The sequence below is a fragment of the Xenopus laevis genome, chromosome 4L, assembly GCF_017654675.1.
Source record: "Xenopus laevis strain J_2021 chromosome 4L, Xenopus_laevis_v10.1, whole genome shotgun sequence".
Taxonomy (NCBI): Eukaryota; Metazoa; Chordata; class Amphibia; order Anura; family Pipidae; genus Xenopus; species Xenopus laevis.
In genome coordinates this window covers 102,940,991-102,960,947 of record NC_054377.1, presented here as the reverse complement: position 1 = coordinate 102,960,947, position 19,957 = coordinate 102,940,991, and the positions used below count along the sequence as shown (strand labels likewise).

The 19,957-nt window shown below is 36.3% G+C and overlaps 1 protein-coding gene across 1 annotated transcript; it reads left to right on the top strand.

The window, feature by feature from the left end:
* Nucleotides 1-23: 23 nt before the first annotated feature.
* Nucleotides 24-18,161, top strand: clca1.2.L (chloride channel accessory 1 gene 2 L homeolog). Its single transcript, NM_001280661.2, is given in 14 exon segments — nucleotides 24-202; nucleotides 638-775; nucleotides 1,742-1,892; nucleotides 2,614-2,722; nucleotides 5,119-5,284; nucleotides 8,366-8,587; nucleotides 9,545-9,769; nucleotides 10,004-10,184; nucleotides 10,632-10,738; nucleotides 11,602-11,823; nucleotides 14,113-14,383; nucleotides 16,237-16,401; nucleotides 17,087-17,317; nucleotides 17,616-18,161. Coding segments are annotated over 14 exon segments (2,829 nt in total). The 5' UTR covers nucleotides 24-46; the 3' UTR covers nucleotides 18,101-18,161.
* Nucleotides 18,162-19,957: the final 1,796 nt, after the last annotated feature.

Here is a 19,957-nt window from a genome sequence, read left to right as displayed (position 1 = left end):
CTTGAGGAAACTTAAATGCATTCATTAGGCACAGTGGAAGTACGCAATGACTTTTTCTAGTCTCTTTGCGTTAGTTTTAACATTTCATGTTTTCTTTGCATCTAGCACTTCAATCAAACTTCAAAATGGTGGCTATGAAGACATTGTTATTGCAATTAATCCAGGACTGCGAGAAAATGTCAAAATTATTGAAAATATTCAGGTAACAAAAGACTAAAATTTTATTTGAATTGTATTTCTTGTAATTTTTTTAAATTTACAATCAACAGCAGTCAAGCCTATGTATGGGATACACAGTAAGATGACAGATATCAACGTATCAGTCGCCCTGCTTTAGTTGCAATAATATCCAATAAGTGCTAACCCAAAGTCCCACCTATACTGGTATTTAGATTTCTAGAAAAAGCATGTGTTGCAAATATCAACCCAACTGGCCTTCAGGCTGAGCTGACCCCATCCAGTTCTCCTGATTAAGTCGTCTTCTACAAGGCCAGCCTTAAATCCAGAACCTATAACCTAATAAAGAATAATCAAAACAGTCGTTTTAGATCAGTACAATGCTATAAAGTGATATTGTTCAGAAATATTTTTATTTCATTTATTCATTAATTCTCTGCATGTTTGGTGTTTCTTCTAGAATATGATAAAAGACGCTACACCGTATTTATTCAGTGCTACAAGGAATAGAGTCTATATAAGAAGTGTAAAAATCTTAATTCCTATAACTTGGCCAAACAAGAACTATACAAAGGCAAGAACAGAAACTTATGATAAGGTAAGTTTCAGGAAAAAGAAAACACTGGTTAAATAGAAAAATAATGTGCAAACCTAAGGGGTTATTAATCAAAGTCCAAATTTATCTGAATATTTTCTGCTACAAACTCTGATCAAATCTACTCGGGTTTTTTACTCTTATTTATTATTAAATTTTCCCGAAGACTTGCTTTGGGGGAAAAAATCTGATTTTCATGATTTTTTCAGATTTTTCATCTGGGTTTTCACGATTTTTTTTTGGATTTTTCACCTGAAAACTCAGATTTTTGCTCAAAAACTCAGAAAACTTCAGAGTATTGCACGAAACCCAGCACACATCAAAAAAACTCATTGGGACTTCTCCTTACTTATATACAACGTCGACAGTCTGAGATGCCTGATTTTTTGATTCTGACTTTTCCATCCTCGGGGTTTAATAAATTCTGAAAAATTCATCTGATTTTATAAAGAAAATCACAAATTTTTTGTGATTTTAGCATTCAGTGTTTAGTAAATTACACCCCTAGTGTAGTCGCCGCCTTTTTTCTTTCCTTTTCCAAGAAAACGTTGGTGATGTAGTTTTGTAAACTTTACACTCCTTCACCAGTGCATCAATTTCTTTATATTTGAGTCAAAACCAAGGAAAACAAAAAAACACATTATAGAATACACAGGTCACGTTAAAGATTATATAGAATTACAGATCATTCATTAGGAACAAAGCGTCCCATCGCTTTTAGCGCATATATATTGTGCAGTATTTCTATTAGGGATGCACAGAATCTAGGATTTGGTTCAGGATTCAGCCAAGATTTGGCCTATTTCAGCAGGGTATGGATTCAGCTGAGTCCAAATGCCTAGCTGAACTGAATCCAAAGCCAAAACAACACGTGAGTTTTCGGAACACAAGCAAGGAAGTCAAAGATTCCCCCTATTTACATATGCAAATTAGTACCAATGTACCAATGTGTACTTCCATACCCAACAGGCAGATGTGATCATTGCCAGCCCTCACGTCAAGTTTGGAGATGACCCATATACTTTGCAGTATGGTGGATGCGGTGAACCAGGAAAATACATTCACATGACACCGGACTTCTTCCTTGATGACAACCTGATTTCAATTTACGGACCTCGAGGTAAAATATTTGTATTTAGCTATTTAAAAAAACACATTTTCTTTAAAACCATGAATGCTAAGTAATTTGTTAAAACAGCCTAATATAAAAAGCATTAACAAATAAAATTGCGGAACTAAAAGGCAAACCTTAAAAATGCTCTATTTTTTCATGCAAATACAAACGAAAACAACTCTTGATTTTACAACTGGAAAAGGACAAATCCCTTTGACTTCTACATGACCTGGACAGATTTTAAATGGTGAAGTTTTGTATTAGTGTTTTTTTAAATTATGCTAAAAACAAAAAGTGAGTTTTCGGAACACAAGCAAGGAAGTCAAAGATTCCCCCTATTTTACATATGCAAATTATGTAATAATTTAGTATTATTACATAATTAATAGTAATAAATTATGGGTTTTTTTGTGGTTTAGAGTAATATGTTTAATCCAGAGCTAAAAAAATAAAATATGTATAAATATATAGCGCCACAAATATGATTTGTGAAAATAAATGAAATGGGAACATTAATAAATTGCCCCCTTAGGGTGTTTCCTTGTTTTTTTGTATTACCCTTGACATTAGCCATATGATATAATCCTTAGCATTCTGGTTCAATGAGTAGTAGAACAGGAACTGTTCTTAATAAATATTCTCCTACGCACAGGAGGAACCAGCTGTATCCGTCAAAGCTGTATTCAAGAAACCATAGTATACAATTCAATACATTATGTATTTTCAGGGAGAGTGTTTGTCCACGAATGGGCTCACCTACGATGGGGCGTGTTTGATGAATACAACTATGAAAAACCTTTTTATGTCACTGGAACTAAGAACATAGAAGCAACAAGGTATTGTTCTTTTATTATGTATTTTTGCAGTAATTAGTATATTATGTAGTTTCTTGCAAATTGCCGTCTGTTTCAAGCCTGGTGTGAAAGTATATCATAAAGTCACGTAATACAAAATATATATATATATATATATATATATTAATATATATATATATATATATATATATATATATATATATATATATATATATATATATATATATATATATATATTATATATACAATGCAAGAGTCCTTTGCACTCAACCCATTATCAATATATTTAAGACAGCGACATTTTGTGTATACTGCTACTGAAAAATGCCTTACCCTTTAAACAAAACAGGGATTGTTTGTCCATATATTGCAATATATTTAAGCTGGCCAACTACGTCAAAGTCATCCCATATCTGGCCAGTCCTACGCTCAATTTTCATCTGATTCATTAAGAATTCTATTGCTTCATTATACATTTTACAAAGGGATTAAGTTTTACCTGCAACTTACTTGCTGCTTTCAAAGTAAAACTCCCAAACTTGGCTGCCCTTTTATTAGACACCAGTGGGATCACCTGACTATAGCTTTCCCTTGAATATATATATATATATATATATATTCAAGATAAGTGGGTGCACACACCAGGAACGTTTTAAAATGTAAACTTATTTTATTAGAATAATTAAAAACAGGCCAACGTTTCGGTCTCAAGATTCGATTTATATATCTTAGAAAACTATTTTAACTAGAATTCTATATGCATCAGTTAAATACATCTGTAATATAATGGCCATTTAAATATCTAAGAACAGCAATAGTCCGCCATTAATGAATGCTGCCTCAGACAACTTACATTCTACATTTTGTGCCAAGTCACAAGTATATTAAATCAGCAGGAACTAGCTTTGGAATTATTCCCAGCAGCAAGACTTCCTCACTCACAATCTAGACACTGGGCTAACAGTGATTCATTTCCCAGGATCATAGTTATGCTGACAAAGGCATACTGTAAATTCATTATGTTTAACCATTTACCAAAACTCTCTGCAATCTCCAACAATTACAAAAATATGTAACTTTTTAATGCTCCTACAAATAACAAGTGATTATAACTGCATACAGTGGGAACTATTTATCATTCAGTTCAGTGACTCAGTATGTCATTTTGGTGTAGACAACCATCATATTTTCTAGAATTTTGTTGGTTTTTTTTTGTTGCCCAGATCTAGTTGTGTTTTATTTTGTTTGTGCAATATGTGGGGCAAAGTTATTTGGAAAGTACAGGTATAGAATTCCTTATCCGGAAACCCAATATCCAGAAAGCTCCGAATTACGGAATGTCCCATAGACTCCATTTTATCCAAATAATCCAAATTTTTAAAAATGATTTCCTTTTTCTCTGTAATAATAAAACAGTAGCTTGTACTTGATCCCAACTAAGATATAATTCATCCTTATTGGAAGCAAAACAAGCCTATTGGGTTTATTTAATGCTTAAATAAATTTCTAGTAGACTTAAGGCATGAAAACCCAAATTACGGAAAGATCCATTATCCGGAAAACCCCAGGTCCCGAGCATTCTGGATAACAGGTCCCTTACCTGTACAGATACTCTTTTTTGTTTGTATGGGCCATGGCACCTTAAAATGTTGTTTCTCCTTTTAGTCATACTTTTAGTAGGATTTAGAGAGAATGATATTCTTATTATTTGTGGTTTTTGAGTTATTTCGCTTTTTATTCAGCAGCCCTCCAGTTTGGAATTTCAGCAATCTGGTTGCTAGGGTCCAAATTACCTTAGCAACCATGTATTGATTTGAATAAGAGACTGGAATATGAATAGGAGAGGGCCTGAATAGAAAAATGAGTAATAAAACAAAGCAATAATAGTAAATTTCTAGCCTTACAGAGCATTTGGTTTTTAGATGGGGCCAGTGACCCCGATTTGAAAAATGAAAAGAGTGTAGGGATGCAGCAAATCCAGAATTCATTAAGGATTCAGCCAAGATTTGGCCTTTTTCAGAATCAGAATCCAAAAAAAAATATGTGACATTTTGTCACACAAACAAGGAAGTTGCGCTTGTGGTTCTCCTGTGGTTCTTGTGGTTCTCCTTCCTTCTTTCCCTGATTTATATGCAAATTAGGATTTAAAGGGTGAATATGCTAACATTGAGAATTACATATCTAAATTTATACACAGAATACAGAATTATCATCCACAAGTGTCCCAAATGGCATTTCTTAATTTCAAGCTATTTTTTTATTCACTCAGCATGAAATGCCATGCAAAACATCTTCCCAGCATTAATAATCTGTCTGTCTAATGTACTTTCAACCATATCTCATTTATAGATCCTGAACACTTGAGATATGTACATTTAAAACACAATGAAGCACAAAACTTTTCTTTCTCATGGCAGATGCTCTGCTGATATTATTGGTACCTACATGAAACTATGTCAAGGGAGAATCTGTAACTGCATCCGTGACCCACAAACAGGCCTTTATGAAGATGGCTGTGTCTTTGTACCTGAAAGAAACCAGGCTGCCAAATCATCTATCATGTATTCACAGGCGCTGCCTTCTGTGAGTAGTAGAAAATAACATGAAAACGGTGTGATGGTTATTTATCTTGTTGCCCTACAACAGGGGTCCCCAACCTTTTTTACATTGTGAGCCACATTTAAATGTAAAAAAGATTTGGAGAGCAACACAAGCATGAAAAAGTCCATGGGGGTGTCAAATAAGGGCTGTGATTGGCTGTTTGGTAGCCCCTATATGAACTGGCAGCCTACAGTAGGCTCTGTTTGGCTGTACATCTGGTTTTTATACAACCAAAACTTTCCTCCAAGCCTGGAATTCAAAAATAAACACCTGCTTTGATGCCACTGGGAGCAACATCCAAGGGGTTGGTGAGCAACATGTTGCTCGCGAGCTACTGGTTGGGGATCACTGCCCTACAATAATCACTCCCCATATTTTTTCCAACAGGAATGCTCTAGTTTTTATCCAGCCAGATTGCAGATTCCTATTTTAGCCTCTCACTACTAGAGATGGGGTGAATGTCTGTCTCAGACACCAGTATATAAATAGGTTTGTTCACTCAGCAAATGCTGTATTTTAGTTACTAGACTCTAAGGGGCAAATTTACTAAAGTGCGAAGTGGCTAACGCTAGTGCAAATTCGCCAGCGTGACGTCATTTCGTTACTTTGCCGATTTACTAACGGGTGCTGGTGTAAATTCGCTAGGACCTACTCTAGCGCTACTTCGCACCCTTACGCCAGGCCAATTTGCGCTGTGGCGAAGGGACGTAACTACGCTAATTCACTAACTTGCGCATTTTACTGAACATTACCTCTTGCGCCAGACTTTACTTCGCCAGGTCAGACCAAGCAAAGTTCAATACAATAGAAAGGAGTTTGTCCAAAAATAGTTGAAATTTTTTCTAAGTCCCAAAAAACGCTGGCGTCTTTTATTTTTTTTAAGGGTGATAGTATGAAACATAGCGTAAATTTTTTGGGGGTACCCTCCTTCCCACCTACATTTCCTAACATATGGCAACTCAACGATACAGTGGGCACATGTGTAGGGCAATAGAACACCTTTATTTTATTTATTAAAGGTTTCCTGAGCTTGTGTAGTGTAATGTAGTTGCTGCAGCATATACGTCCATTATATTTTAACTTTGCGGCGTATGCAAATTAGGCATCACTAGCATAACTTCTCTTTGCCTGATGAAGTAACAGTAGCGCAACTTTGCTACCGTTTGCCTCCCTGAGTGCAACTTCGCATTTTAGTGAATTTGCATAGCACTGGCGAAACTATGCCTGGCAAAGTGCAGCGAAGTGCGGTGAAGCTGTCGCAACTTCGGATCTTAGTGAATTTGCCCCTAAGGCTTTATTCTACAGCTAATTATAAAAGCCATCACAATGAAAATGACATCATTTGCGATTACTAAGCATACAATGAAAACGTGTTGAAATTTTTTATGCCAGTAGTGCAGAATGTTTGCTCTACATTAGCATTTTTAACTGTAAACATTGCCATGTTCATCTTAATATTTGCCTCCATGTGCAATATACAGAAGCAATACAAAGTCAACTTTGGAAAAGTATTTTTTGGTTGGTTTAGGTTCCAAATGTAGATTATAAACGGTGGTGATGTTGGTGATTCAGTGCTGTGATCTAACAGTGACAGTACAGATACTGCCATTAAAACTCTGATAATGACACTGGTACGACATGGATATTATGGTACAACAGCAGCCAGAAATGCTTCAACATGCAGGATTAGTGATTTAAAGGGATACTGTCATGGGAAATTTTTTGTTATTCAAAATGATCAGTTAATAGTGCTGCTCCAGCAGAATTCTGCACTGAAATCCATTTCTCAAAAGAGCAAACAGATTTTTTTATATTCAATTTTGAAATCTGACAGCCAAACAAAAGAACAATGGGAAGGTAACCAGATAGCAGCTCCCTAACACAAGATAACAGCTGCCAGATCTAAGAACAGCACTCAATAGTAAAAACCCATGTCCCACTGAGACACATTCAGTTACATTGAGAAGGAAAAACAGCAGCCTGCCAGAAAGCATTTCTCTTCTAAAGTGCAGGCACAAGTCACATGACCAGGGGCAGCTGGGAAATTGACAAAATGTCTAGCCCCATGTCAGATTTCAAAATTGAATATAAAAAAAATCTGTTTGCTCTTTTGAGAAATGGATTTCAGTGCAGAATTCTGCTGGAGTAGCACTATTAACTGATGCGTTTTGAAAAAAAACATGTTTTCCAATGACAGGATCCCTTTAAGGAATTCCTTTGTTACCATTCACACGTTCTGTATGCTGCAATGACATTGTTCAACTTTATTGAAGGTTTCAAAGGTAATTTCTAAATAACAATATGGGCTTATTTATATAGCCCCCAGGAAGTAATGCCAGAGTAATAGCAGTGAAAGAGAATGCTACTTGTCTTTATGCAACACAGAACTTCTGCCTGGGAACACCTACTTATCTCCCTGCTCCTCATGAATCCAGCACTGTTGAAACACAGGAAGCACTGTATTCATGGGGCACTCATAAAATAAAATAAAGTGTAAATCGACCCTGACATATTTGTGGCTGACATAAAGAGTAAATCATAAATGACAGGGTATTAAACAGGTACATAGTAAATACCAAATTCTGCAACCCTATTGACTTTATTAGTTTCAACTTTGACAGGCATAACAATCTTCCCAATGTTAAATTTGTTCATCCATTTCCATTGCATGTCTCAAGAAAATTAGAAGACACAGACATTCATTTAAAGTATTAATATGGTCTTGAGATTTGCCAGACATGCAAAGCCCAATATTGCACTCTAAGCTTCTGAATAAGGTTGAGTTTACAGATGATGAATCTATGAAATAGGTAAATTGGTACATCTTTAATTTAACTGGACTTATGTTACACTTCAGAAGGTAGAACATAATTTAATAAATATACTTAATAAGAACAAAACAAATATCCATATATATATATTATATATTAATATATGTAGATAAAGAGCCCTGAGTGTTCTTATGTTACAGAACTCTGAATGGTATCTGATCCCCTCCAACAGTATCTATTAAATGTTACAGTATTTATTAAATCACTCACTATATTCTACTGCTGTTTTCAGGTTACCGAATTTTGTGAGAAGAACCATAACACGGAGGCTCCAACATTACAGAACCGGATCTGTAACTCTCGTAGCACATGGGACGTCATTATGAACTCCACGGACATAAAGTCCACTCCTCCAAAGGCCGACTCCAATCTTCCAGTTCCCACCTTCTCCCTGCTGCAGAGTTCTGATAGAGTTGTGACTCTGGTGCTTGATGTGTCTGGAAGTATGGCCAGTGTAGGTTTTCCTCTCTGTAACTTTGTTCTAAGTGTCAGCCCCATGGAAGGGGGATCTTCTGCTACTGCTGTTGCAGAAATATATTTTGTTTATCCAACTACAACTTAGTGAGTTGATAGTAGATGTAGTTCACAACAAAATTTAGGCAGAAAGATAGTTTTTTCTTAAGCATGAGTTTATTAGATACATTAGCAAAATGCTTTAAAGTAACCATTATTTTTTAGTTTCAAAAATGGGGATGATAGATTATTTGGGTGCTAAAACAAAAACATGGACAAATTCATATATTTACAGTATATGTGAGTGATTACATCCCTCCATTTTCCACTATAATTTGAATAGTAAAATGAATTATTGTTATGCCATTGGCTGCAGTTTTTATTATCCCCCCCACCCTCATCTTATAAGGTGGGTGGAGAAGTGTATTTAGGGTATGGTCAGCAGGTCTGTGAAAACCCTGCTATTTTTTTTTTTTTTACTCATCAGCAACCCAACCAGACATGACCTGTTTGAGAGGGTTCCAGGGGATTAGCATGGACAGAATGAAACATAAATATGTTAGCAGTTTATTTACATATGCGCATGTAAGATCAGCATTCTAACTGTATCATAGGTCATTGGTATTGCAATGCTGTAGAAAAGCATCTTATTGAGTCCGATTAATTCAGCTAGAATGAATTTAACTTGTTCTAATCAGGCAAGTGTTTTTCTTGCTGTATTGCAACAATAAATGGGGCTGCATCACATGTAACTAAATCTGCACAAATTTTGCACAAACTGCAGATAGTTTGTAACGTTTGTGCACCACTGTGTATAGTTGCTTTAAGTTGAAATGCCAAAACTGCTTTGCAGGTTGCACGGAAGGCACCGATGTTTACCAATCTGTACTGTATTTCATGGACACATTTTCTTTAAAAAAAATTACATGAAATATTTTTACCAATTCACTATTTGTAGGGTGATCGAATTGGACGACTGTACCAGGCAGCAGAAGTGTTTGTTATGCAGATTGTTGAAGAGGGCTCTCATGTTGGAATTGTCACATTCTCAACCACTACAACTGTCCTTTCCAAATTGGTACAAGTAATTGATGACACTCAGCGGAATAAACTAAAGCGTCTCCTTCCAAAAACTGCTGCTGGTGGAACAAACATTTGCAAGGGAATTAGGGAGGGCATCAAGGTAATAACTACTTTGTATATAAAATATCTAAAAGATGGATTATCCTGTATGATATTTCCATTTCAAATGTAAATGAATAGTACCCAAATAAAATGACATGACAAAAAAATTTGACTTTTTTAGGAAAATCTGCATTCTATGGGCTCTGGTTAGGCCATAAATAAAAATACAACATACATTTGATCATTGTTATCATAATCATTGTTACTAATAATTTACTAATTCCACATATAGTTAAACAAAGAACATGATGGATCATCATCCAACACTGAGCTCGTCCTTCTAACAGATGGAGAAGATAACTATGACACATCACTTTGCTTTCCTGATATAAAGAATAGTGGAGCGATCGTTCATTTCATTGCTCTGGGTCCAAATCCAGGCACAAAACTTGAACAGATTGTAGAAATGACAGGTAAAGAAAATACTGTAAATGTAATAGAAATGTATGAGGATGCTAATTTTGTTACTATAGCGTAGTTTGCTTTTTTTTTTTGCTTAAAATAACTTGGTAGCATAGATTTAATCTGAAAAGTCCAGACTTTTTACTAATGTGGGCCAATGGCCCTCTTGTCTACAGCGTAGAGCAGCTTTACAAATTTACAGTTACACAAGCAATTTTTTATTTATAATTCTGATTTAACAAATCTTTAAAGGGGTTCACCTTTAACTAAACTTTTAGGGGGTTATTTACTAAACTCCGAATGCAAAAATCACGAAAAATGTGTGAATTTTTTTAACAAAATCATACTTTTAAAAAAAACAGGCATTTATAATCTGTTATAATCTGTTGTTATATAAGTATACTGGATGTGCATCATAGGATAAAATCAAACACGAGACCATGTTATTTTTTTGACAGGAGGATTACGCTTTCTAGCAACAGATAAAGTAGATGCTCTAGGATTAATTGATGCTTTTAGCAGCCTCAAAGCTGGAGATGGGGCCACTACCCAGCATGCTATTCAGGTGACAATATTATGGAAATATTATTAATGTATTTGCATAACATTTTGGGACAAATTCACTAACCTGTGGAGTTGCGCTAGCGCAGCCTTCTCCGCACTTCACCAGACGAAGTTTCGCCAGGGCGCCGTTAATTCACTAAAATCCGAAGTTGCGCTCAAGGAGGTGAAAGGTAGCGAAGTGCTGCTAGCATTAATTCGTCAAGCAAAGCAAAGTTATGCTAGCGATGCCTAATTTGCATACGGCGCCAAGTTAAAGTACAATGGACGTATATGTAGCAGCAAATACATTACACTACACAAGCCTGGGAAAGCTTCATAAAATAAAATAGAGTTGTTATTTTGCCCTATACATGTGCCCACTGTATAGTTTAGGCGCCATATGTTAGGAAATGTAGGGGGAAAGGAGGGTGCGGCCAAAAAATGTACGATCTTTTTCAGCCAATCACCCTTAAAAAAGTAAAAGACGCCAGCGTTTCAACTTTTTTTGAAGCAAGTCCTATCTACTCTATTGCACTTCGCCTGGTCTGAGGTGGTGAAGGCTAGTCTGGTGCAATAGGTAACGTTCAGTAAAATGCGCAAGTTAGTGAATTAGCGTAGTTGCGTCCTTTAGCCATAGCGCAACTTCGCCTGGCGTAAGGGTGCGAAGTAGCGCTAGAGTAGGTCCACTTCGCTAGCGAATTTACACCAGCACTCATTAGTAAATCGGCGAAGTAACGAAATGACGTCACGCTGGCGAATTTGCGCTAGCGTTAGCTAGCTTCGCGCTTTAGTGAATTTGCCCCTTGATTCCAAGAATAAAATGAAAGTGGAAGTTACTGTTTTTGTAATGAATCAAATTTTAACCATTATTGTTTTTATTTCCAGCTGGAAAGCTCTGGCTCAATTCTTAAACCAAAGAATTGCTTAACTGGCACAGTCTTTATTGACAAGACAGTGGGGAATGGAACGTTCTTTCTTGTCACTTGGGTAACCTTGGTACCAAGCATCACTCTAATAGACCCAAATGGAAAGGTATACACGTCTAAGGATTTTACCTCCGACACAACTTCAAAATCCTCGAGACTTAAAATCCCAGGAACAGTTGAGGTAACACACTCTTCTTTTAGAAATGTGTATGTTTGGCCTTTGTAGAGTATAAATGTAAATGAAAGCAGGTTCCAGAATTCAAATAAGATCAAGATGGACATTTTCTAAAATATATGAAGTTGAGGGGATGGTTCACCTTTAAGTTAACTTGTAGTAGGTTATAGAATGGCTAATTCTAAACAAATTTTCAATTGCCCTTCATTTTTTCTTTTTTATAGTTTTTTAATTACTTGCCTTTCTCTTCAGACTTTTTCCAGCTTTCAAACAGGGGGTCACTGACCCCATATAAAACAATGCTCTGTAAGACTACACATTTAGGGGATTATTTACTAAAATCTGAATTTATCTCATAATATAAATTAAAAAGCTGACTAAACTCCCATCCCCAATTTTGCCTATTTATTAATAAAATAACTCAAATAAATCGAGAAAAAACCTGATAAAATTGAGCGAAACCCCAGATCATGTGATTATTTTCTAACTTTTTTGCCTGAAAACCCTGGATTTATTGGATTATCGGGCTAAACCCAGCTTAAACCACTATATCTTCCAACTGGGATAGACACATCTTCCATTGACTCTGACAGGTCTGAGATGGCGGATTTCCGGATTCGGGTTTCTTGCAGCATTGGGATATAATAAATCTCGAAAAATTCAAGTTTTTTTTTCCCACAAAAAATTAAATTTTTTGCCCCAAAAAGCCCAACCAGATAAATTCGGGTTTTAGTAAAAAAAAAAAAAACCCTTATTGTTATTGTTACTGTTTATTACCCATTTTCTATTCAGCCATTCTCCTTTTCATATTCCAGTCACTTATGCAAATCAATTCATAGTTTACTAGTGTATTTTTGGATCCTACCAACCAGATTGCTGAACCTATGCTGCCAAATAAATAAAGCAAAAACCACAAATAATGAAAAAATGAAAACCTATTGCAAATTGTGTCAGAATATCATTCCCTACATCATACTAAAAGTTAATCTACAGGTGAACAACCACATCACATTTCATAGTCAATAATAGGGATGTAGCGAACTGTTCGCCGGCGAACTAGTTCGCGCGAACTTCGACTGTTCGCGTCCGCCGAATGTTCGCGAACGTCGCGCGACGTTCGCCAATAGGCGTTCGCGTCAAAAATCGTTCGACCATTCGACCGCTAAAATCGAAGGATTTTCGTTCGTTTTCGATCGAACGATTAAAATCCTTCGATCGTTCCAATCGAACGATTTTCGGATGGGACAAAAAATCCCGTCGGATCGCGGCCGGTTAGGCATCGTTAGGATCTGACCGTTGGGCCCTAGAGCCCACGATCGGATCAACCCGATATTGCCCACCTCAAGGTGGGCATATCGGAGGGAGATCCGCTCATTTGGCGACATCTCCAAACGAACGGATCTCTCCATGTCTGGCCACCTTTAAATAGTTTGCAAAGCATGTAGTTGCTCCTGGTCTAATCACTCATAATAACTAACCAAACTAATCAATGAACAAACTACTAGGGATGTAGCGAACTGTTCGCCGGCGAACTAGTTCGCGCGAACTTCGACTGTTCGCGTCCGCCGAATGTTGGCGAACGTCGCGCGACGTTCGCCAATATGAGTTTGCGTTCGATTCGAACAAAAATCGTTCGATCATTCAACCATTCGACTCCTTCGACCGCTAAAATCGAAGGATTTTTGTTCGAATCTAACGATCGAAGCCATTCGATTGAATGAAATTAAACGATTAAAATCCTTCGATCGTTCGAATCGAACGATTTTGCGGGTGTTCGAAGTTCGCGAACTGTTCATGAACTGTCCGCATTTTTTGCCGGTGTTCGCGAACGGCGTTCGCGAACACATAAACGGCAGTTCGCTACATCCCTACAAACTACGGTAACCAAAAATGAGCCAGATTTTGACCAAGCATGTTTGATTTTCACATCAGATCAGGGATCACATTGGATAGTTGATGCTGTTTCTCTTTGATGGCTCGTATATCTGCCGTAATCTGAGAGTTTGGCCCTAAGGCCAATGATTGTATTGAAGCCCGGTATTCCTTAGGGGAAAGATCTACCGATTGATCTTATAGTGTATGACCAACTTTTGGTAAACTCGCAGGATAAAACCACACTGCCTCTTGTGTCAGTCGGAAGGAGCTAGTGGCCAGAATACCTCAGCTCCCTGGATCTAAACCCAGGTTGCAGACAACTCTGTCAAAATAAAGAAAATTAGTTAAGCAGTGCAGATTATATCATGTTTTCCCCCAGAATTATTTATTTTCTCTTTTTCTTCACTGTTGTTTTACTAGAGAGGAGCTTGGCAATACAACCTGTGCAATAATCATACAGCAAATCAAGCCATAGGCATTTTGGTGACATCTATGGCAGCAGATGAAAATGTACCTCCGATTACAGTGAATGCTCATATGAATCGGGACAACAATAATTTCCCTGAGCCAATGATTGTCTATGCATCAGTAAATCAAGGACTATTGCCTGTGGTAAATGCCAATGTAACAGCCATTATTGAGCCAGTAAATGGAAAGTCAGTCCCTTTGGAACTTTATGACAATGGAGCAGGTAATGTTACTTTGAAACCCATTGCACATTATATTTGGTGTACTATCATTCTTAGCATAATTAATTTTATATATTATTAATAATAATAATGTATATATAGTACATCTTGCAATATAATAAATAAATGAATAGAGTTGAATACAAACTCCCTGCCACAAAAAAACATAACTGCTGTTCACCTTGAAATAATAATTTAATTGCATCAGCAGCCTGCAAGTTACCAGGGGTAGCAAAAACGGCAATGGAAACTGAATTTCTGGTTATTAAATTAGAAATGTGTCTCTTCTAGTGCAGAGAGCGCAATTGTGCAGAAAGCACACTAGCAATGTGGCCCCCTAAACCTGCTGGGGCGATTCTATCTCCCGAGGCGGCTCCTGCAATGCCGCCTCAGGAGGCTCAGGGGACAGAATCGCCAGCTCTCTGACCCTGACCTTAGATCTACAGACAATTCAGCTTGCCATTTCAATTTGGACAGCTGAAGGTGATGTTAAACAGAAGCAGTTATTGGAAATTAAAGAGAGGTTTAGTGAGAGTCGTGAAAAAATAAGAAGAAGACTTACATAGAAAGGGTGAATTAAAGAAGAGAGTATAGAGTAGTAGTCTGGGAGAAAAATAAGAACAATGTAGGACAAGAAAGTGAGAATATATACATGGGAATAATGGCATACAGGGGAAATGGCAAAGGGACGAGACTGGGTACAAATAGAGAAGGTAGGGATAGAATGGTGGGGTAAAGAGAAACTAAGGTGGATGGAGAGATTTGTAAAACTGAAAAATGGAGAAGAAGTGGACCTGTCATCTACACATAAAAAGCTGCTTAATGAAAGTCCTTTGCAAATTAAACATGGAACATAAAAATATGTTCATTAAAATATTGATACCTGTCATAAAGGTGTTTAAATATTTGAGCTGTCAATCAAATATTATCTGCCTGACCCTATGCCTGAGGCAATCAATTACTTTACTTTCCATTCAGCACTTCCTACATGTCACTGCTCTCCTCACATTTCCCCTTCCCTCCTCAGGCTCTATCATTGTGTAGGGCACTGTGCATGGACATTAGGCCCCCCATTCTGGTGCACATGCAATATTTTGGGGTGATACACAATTTGTCTTAATAACAGTGTTTACAAAATGGCTCCTGCCTGCTTGCTGTGATTGTGTAATTCCAAGACTGAAGGAAACAACATTTAAATAATAAATGTAGTGTAATTTTGCTCAACTAACATGATAGAAAAGAATTTGGAATTATTTCCTAGGGTCACAGGTTTCCTTTAAAGGGGTTGTTCACCTTTACATTAACTTTCAGTATGATGTAGTGATATTCTGAGACAATTTGTAATTGTTTTTCCTTTTTTACTATTTGTGGTTTTTCAGTTATTATTTCAGCAATATGGTTGCTGGGGTTCAAATTACCCTAGCAACCATGCACTGATTTGAATAAGAGACTGGCATATGAAAAAGAGAGGGCCTGAATAGAAAGATTGACTTTAATGCATTTTGACAAAATAGTCCAGCGTATAAAAATTGTCGCTCGCGTCAAAATTGTCACACGTCAGAATAATTTTGACGCCCATTGACTACAATGTGTTTGTGAATTTTTCGCCGTTTCATGAATTTTTCGGCGAAATGGCACAGATTCGTCCATCACTAATCAGTAAACTTAAAGGAGAAGTCATTGGTTCTGTAAAGAAGCAGAAGACTGAGTTGCTAATCATGTAACCAATCAAGTAGATTAACACAAAAATCATATTCCATGCTTGACATATTGTAATGCAAAAGCCAATGCTATTAAACACAGCTTTTATATGTTCACATATGTTCACAAGTGCTGTTGTTTTGGCTGTTTTCAGGTGTTGATATTGTAAAGAATGATGGAATCTACTCAGGATACTTCTTTGAATTTCACGGAAATGGAAGATACAGTTTAAAAGTGCGAGTGGAAAACAGCAAGAAGAAAAGCCGACTGGCACTGCCAAGGAGCCGAGCTCTTTATATTCCTGGCTATCTCGAAAATGGTAATGAGAACTGTTTTATTGATATTGATAAAAAAAAATATTTTCTTTATTTCACTTTGTGGTGTCTATTTAATAACATTCGGATTTCCATTTTTTCTCTAAAAATTTATGTTTTTTCATTTCTTAAAAACGAAAAATGCTGCTATTGGGCCTTTTTATTAGCCATTCAGACTTTAAGAGGGTTACAGTATTTACTAAAATCTGAATTTTTCTGATTATTTAAATAAAAAAAGTCTGACCAAACTAGAATTCAAGAATTGACCTTATTTATTATATCATAAAAGCATGATTTAATCAGATCAGGGGAAAGTCACTACCGAATCACTCACACATTTTTTTCCCGAATTCCTCAATTTGTTCTGGCTTTTTCCCGAAAAGCCAGAATTTTTCTGATTTTGCTCAAAATAGTCGGATATTTTGGCTAATTCCAGCACAGACCACAGAAACTTCCAAATAGAATAGGGACCTCTCTCATTGACTTATATACAACCTCGGCAGGTCTGAGATGGCAGATTTTCGGATTCAGACTTTTTGCAGCATCAGACAAATTCAAGTTTTAAAAAAATGTTTTGCACCAAAAGAAAACATTAAACTGATGAGAAAAGACTAATGCTTGCTTTAAAACATGTACGGCTGTTTTTTTCATTTTGCTTAAAAAGTTATTTTTTGTCATATTTTACTTTAGGGCAAATAACCATGAACCCATCAAGGCCAGTAATTAATGACGAGGACTTTTATCTGGGAGAATTCAGTAGAACAGCTTCTGGTGGATCTTTCATAGTAAATAATATACCGCCAGGTGTCCAACCAGATTTGTATAAACCCGAGAAAGTAACTGACCTGGAGGCAAAAATAGAGGGAAACACAATTGTGTTGACTTGGACAGCGACTGGGGATGACCTGGACAAAGGAACAGGTATGTGATTGGATTGAATAGTTTTTCTTATATTTACTGAATAAATTATTTTCTATTTTTTTTCTAAAATCAGAAGTTTTCTGTCTGACCAGTTTTACATTTTAGTAATTACAATTAGTTCCCCAATACTTTTTGTAGCATATATATAATGGCCTATGCGTGCATAGTTGGGAAGTGCAACCATTGGGATAAACAAAGGATCTGTAGAAAAACTGGTGTTAAATCACTGTTCTCAGTAGATTAGTATTTTGCTTTCATTGATTAAAATTGCTGGTTAAATGACATTTTTATATTGCAGTTTCAGGATATGACTTAAGAATGAACACAAATCCCAGTGACCTCAGAAACAATTTTGACAATTCTACGACAGTCAATACTTCCAGTCTAATGCCACAAATAGCTGGATCTAGTGAATCGTTTACATTTGTTCCAAACAATATTGCAATAGAAAATGGCACCATCCTTTATTTTGCACTTACTGCTTTTGATAAAGTTGCACACAAATCAGATCTGTCAAATATCGCACAAGCGGCTCTGCTCATTCCTCCAACTCCTGCTCCCACTACAGTCCAGCCGTTACCTGCTTCTACTACAGTCCAGAAAACACCTGCTCCCACTACAGTCCTACCTCCTTCTTCAGATGATAGTTCTGGGACCCTGGACATAACATTCCTGACGATGATAGTTTGTTCATCTGTCATTATTATTTGTATTATTATTAGTATTACTGTGTGTATCGTCAACTGCAGGAAAAAGAAACGTAACCCAGAAATAAGACCGTAAATAATATATGTTATTAATTCATTCAAATAAATTGTTTAATATTAAACTCCTGTAAAACATTCCTGCTTTTCATTTTTATATTTTAATCTTTAAACAATCGTCTCCATGTATTTTTATAGTTCAAACATTGTTGTTGTAAAGTGACATTCCTAAGTAACATTACTGGGGTCTGAAACAAGTAATGAATTATTTAGATTTAGATGACATTGGTTTCAATGTAACAAAGTAGTATATAGCAGTACCATTTATAAATCAATATGCAGTGTGATCACAGTATTTCAGTACTCCAGTACTCCAGTAGTAGGCTGTGAGATAAGTTACATTCTTTGCTCTTTCACAAAGAACGGTGACAAAACATGGCATATTGCTATAGTAAGATAAAATAAACTTGGGCTATTTGTGAATGAAAGGGCACATTTCTCAGCTGTGATGTCTGTGCATTGTAAGACCCAAAGGAAAAACAGATGAGCAGTACTTAATATACTTTAGATATCATTCTAGTGTTTCAGCAGGAGGATTCATCATGCACTGTCCATAAAGATGGATACTATTTGTGGTTGAGTTGCAATGCTTAGTACAGTAGTAGTAGACAGAGAGATGAGCAGGGGGCTAGACTTAGGGAACTGTTCCAAACCATTAAAAATCATGAAAAAGCTGCATATTTTTTAATTAATGTATAATGCAAAGTTGCTTGAAATTATGTTTACTTTTCAAAAAGCTTAAGTTATGTTTTTGTAGGGTTCCCCTTCAAGTTAAATGACAATAAATGATATTCTGTGAAATCACATAGAATTTTTCTATCCTGATGAGAATGGAATGTTGCATTATGACAATGCCCTCATCTAAAGGGCGCAATTAGCCAGCAGATGGAAAAGCATATTTATACATACACCATTGGCATCCAAGTCAGAATATCACAGCAGAAAAATGAACACAGTATATTGTAAGGCTATTTTGTGGTGGTACCCAAGGTATTTGTTAACTCAATTGATAAAACATCAGTTGATGGGAATAGGAGAAAATAATTCTTACAACATCCAAAAGAAGGAGGACTGATCTATGTACATTCCCTGGTTCCATTTTATTGGTAATTTAATATCCGAAGATATACTATAGATCTTCAAAAACACTTTTTTTTGTGAACAGTTATGATCATAAAATTGGCAAGCCTCAATACTAAGGTAAATAGTATCTGCAGAAATGTTTTTTTTTGGGGGGGGGGGAGTCATTTCTCCTTGCCAGGTAAACAGTCCATGATTTGACACTGTTTACTGGTATACATGTATCTGATGATACTGCTCCATTGTAACCGATCCCCATCAAGCCTCTTCATTAGAATAAAGTGCCACCATATGCAAATACAAAGACATTGAAACATAAAACAGAGAAGACCATATGAGCCATATATAAGTGGGCTAAATACGGACTGTTTGAGGAATATATGGTCAGAACTAGGATGAAGCATAGGCAAAGGCTGACTTTTGTGTTTGGGGAGGCTAATTAGGCTGCTATTCTATACAGACTTTTTCACAAGCAACAAACAACTTCATTCCTAAATAACTTCAGTGCCAATTTTATGTATAACACCCCAGATGACAGGTTAAAATATATTTGCAGTTTACTCCAGATAACAAGGTATAAGAAAATTTGTAGTTTGCCTATGTATTACACTTCAAAGCAGTGTAAATTTAGTGTCACTTTTATATGTAATGCCTTTACAGCTTAAAAAGATAAAGTTGGAATCTAGAAATGTGATTGATAGGAGGATGGGTAACTTTATTGTGTGCAGTGGGAATATAGTAAGGCACAAAAGTTATGGGCTAAGATAGAGGATCTTTTAAATAGTCTGTTTCCATA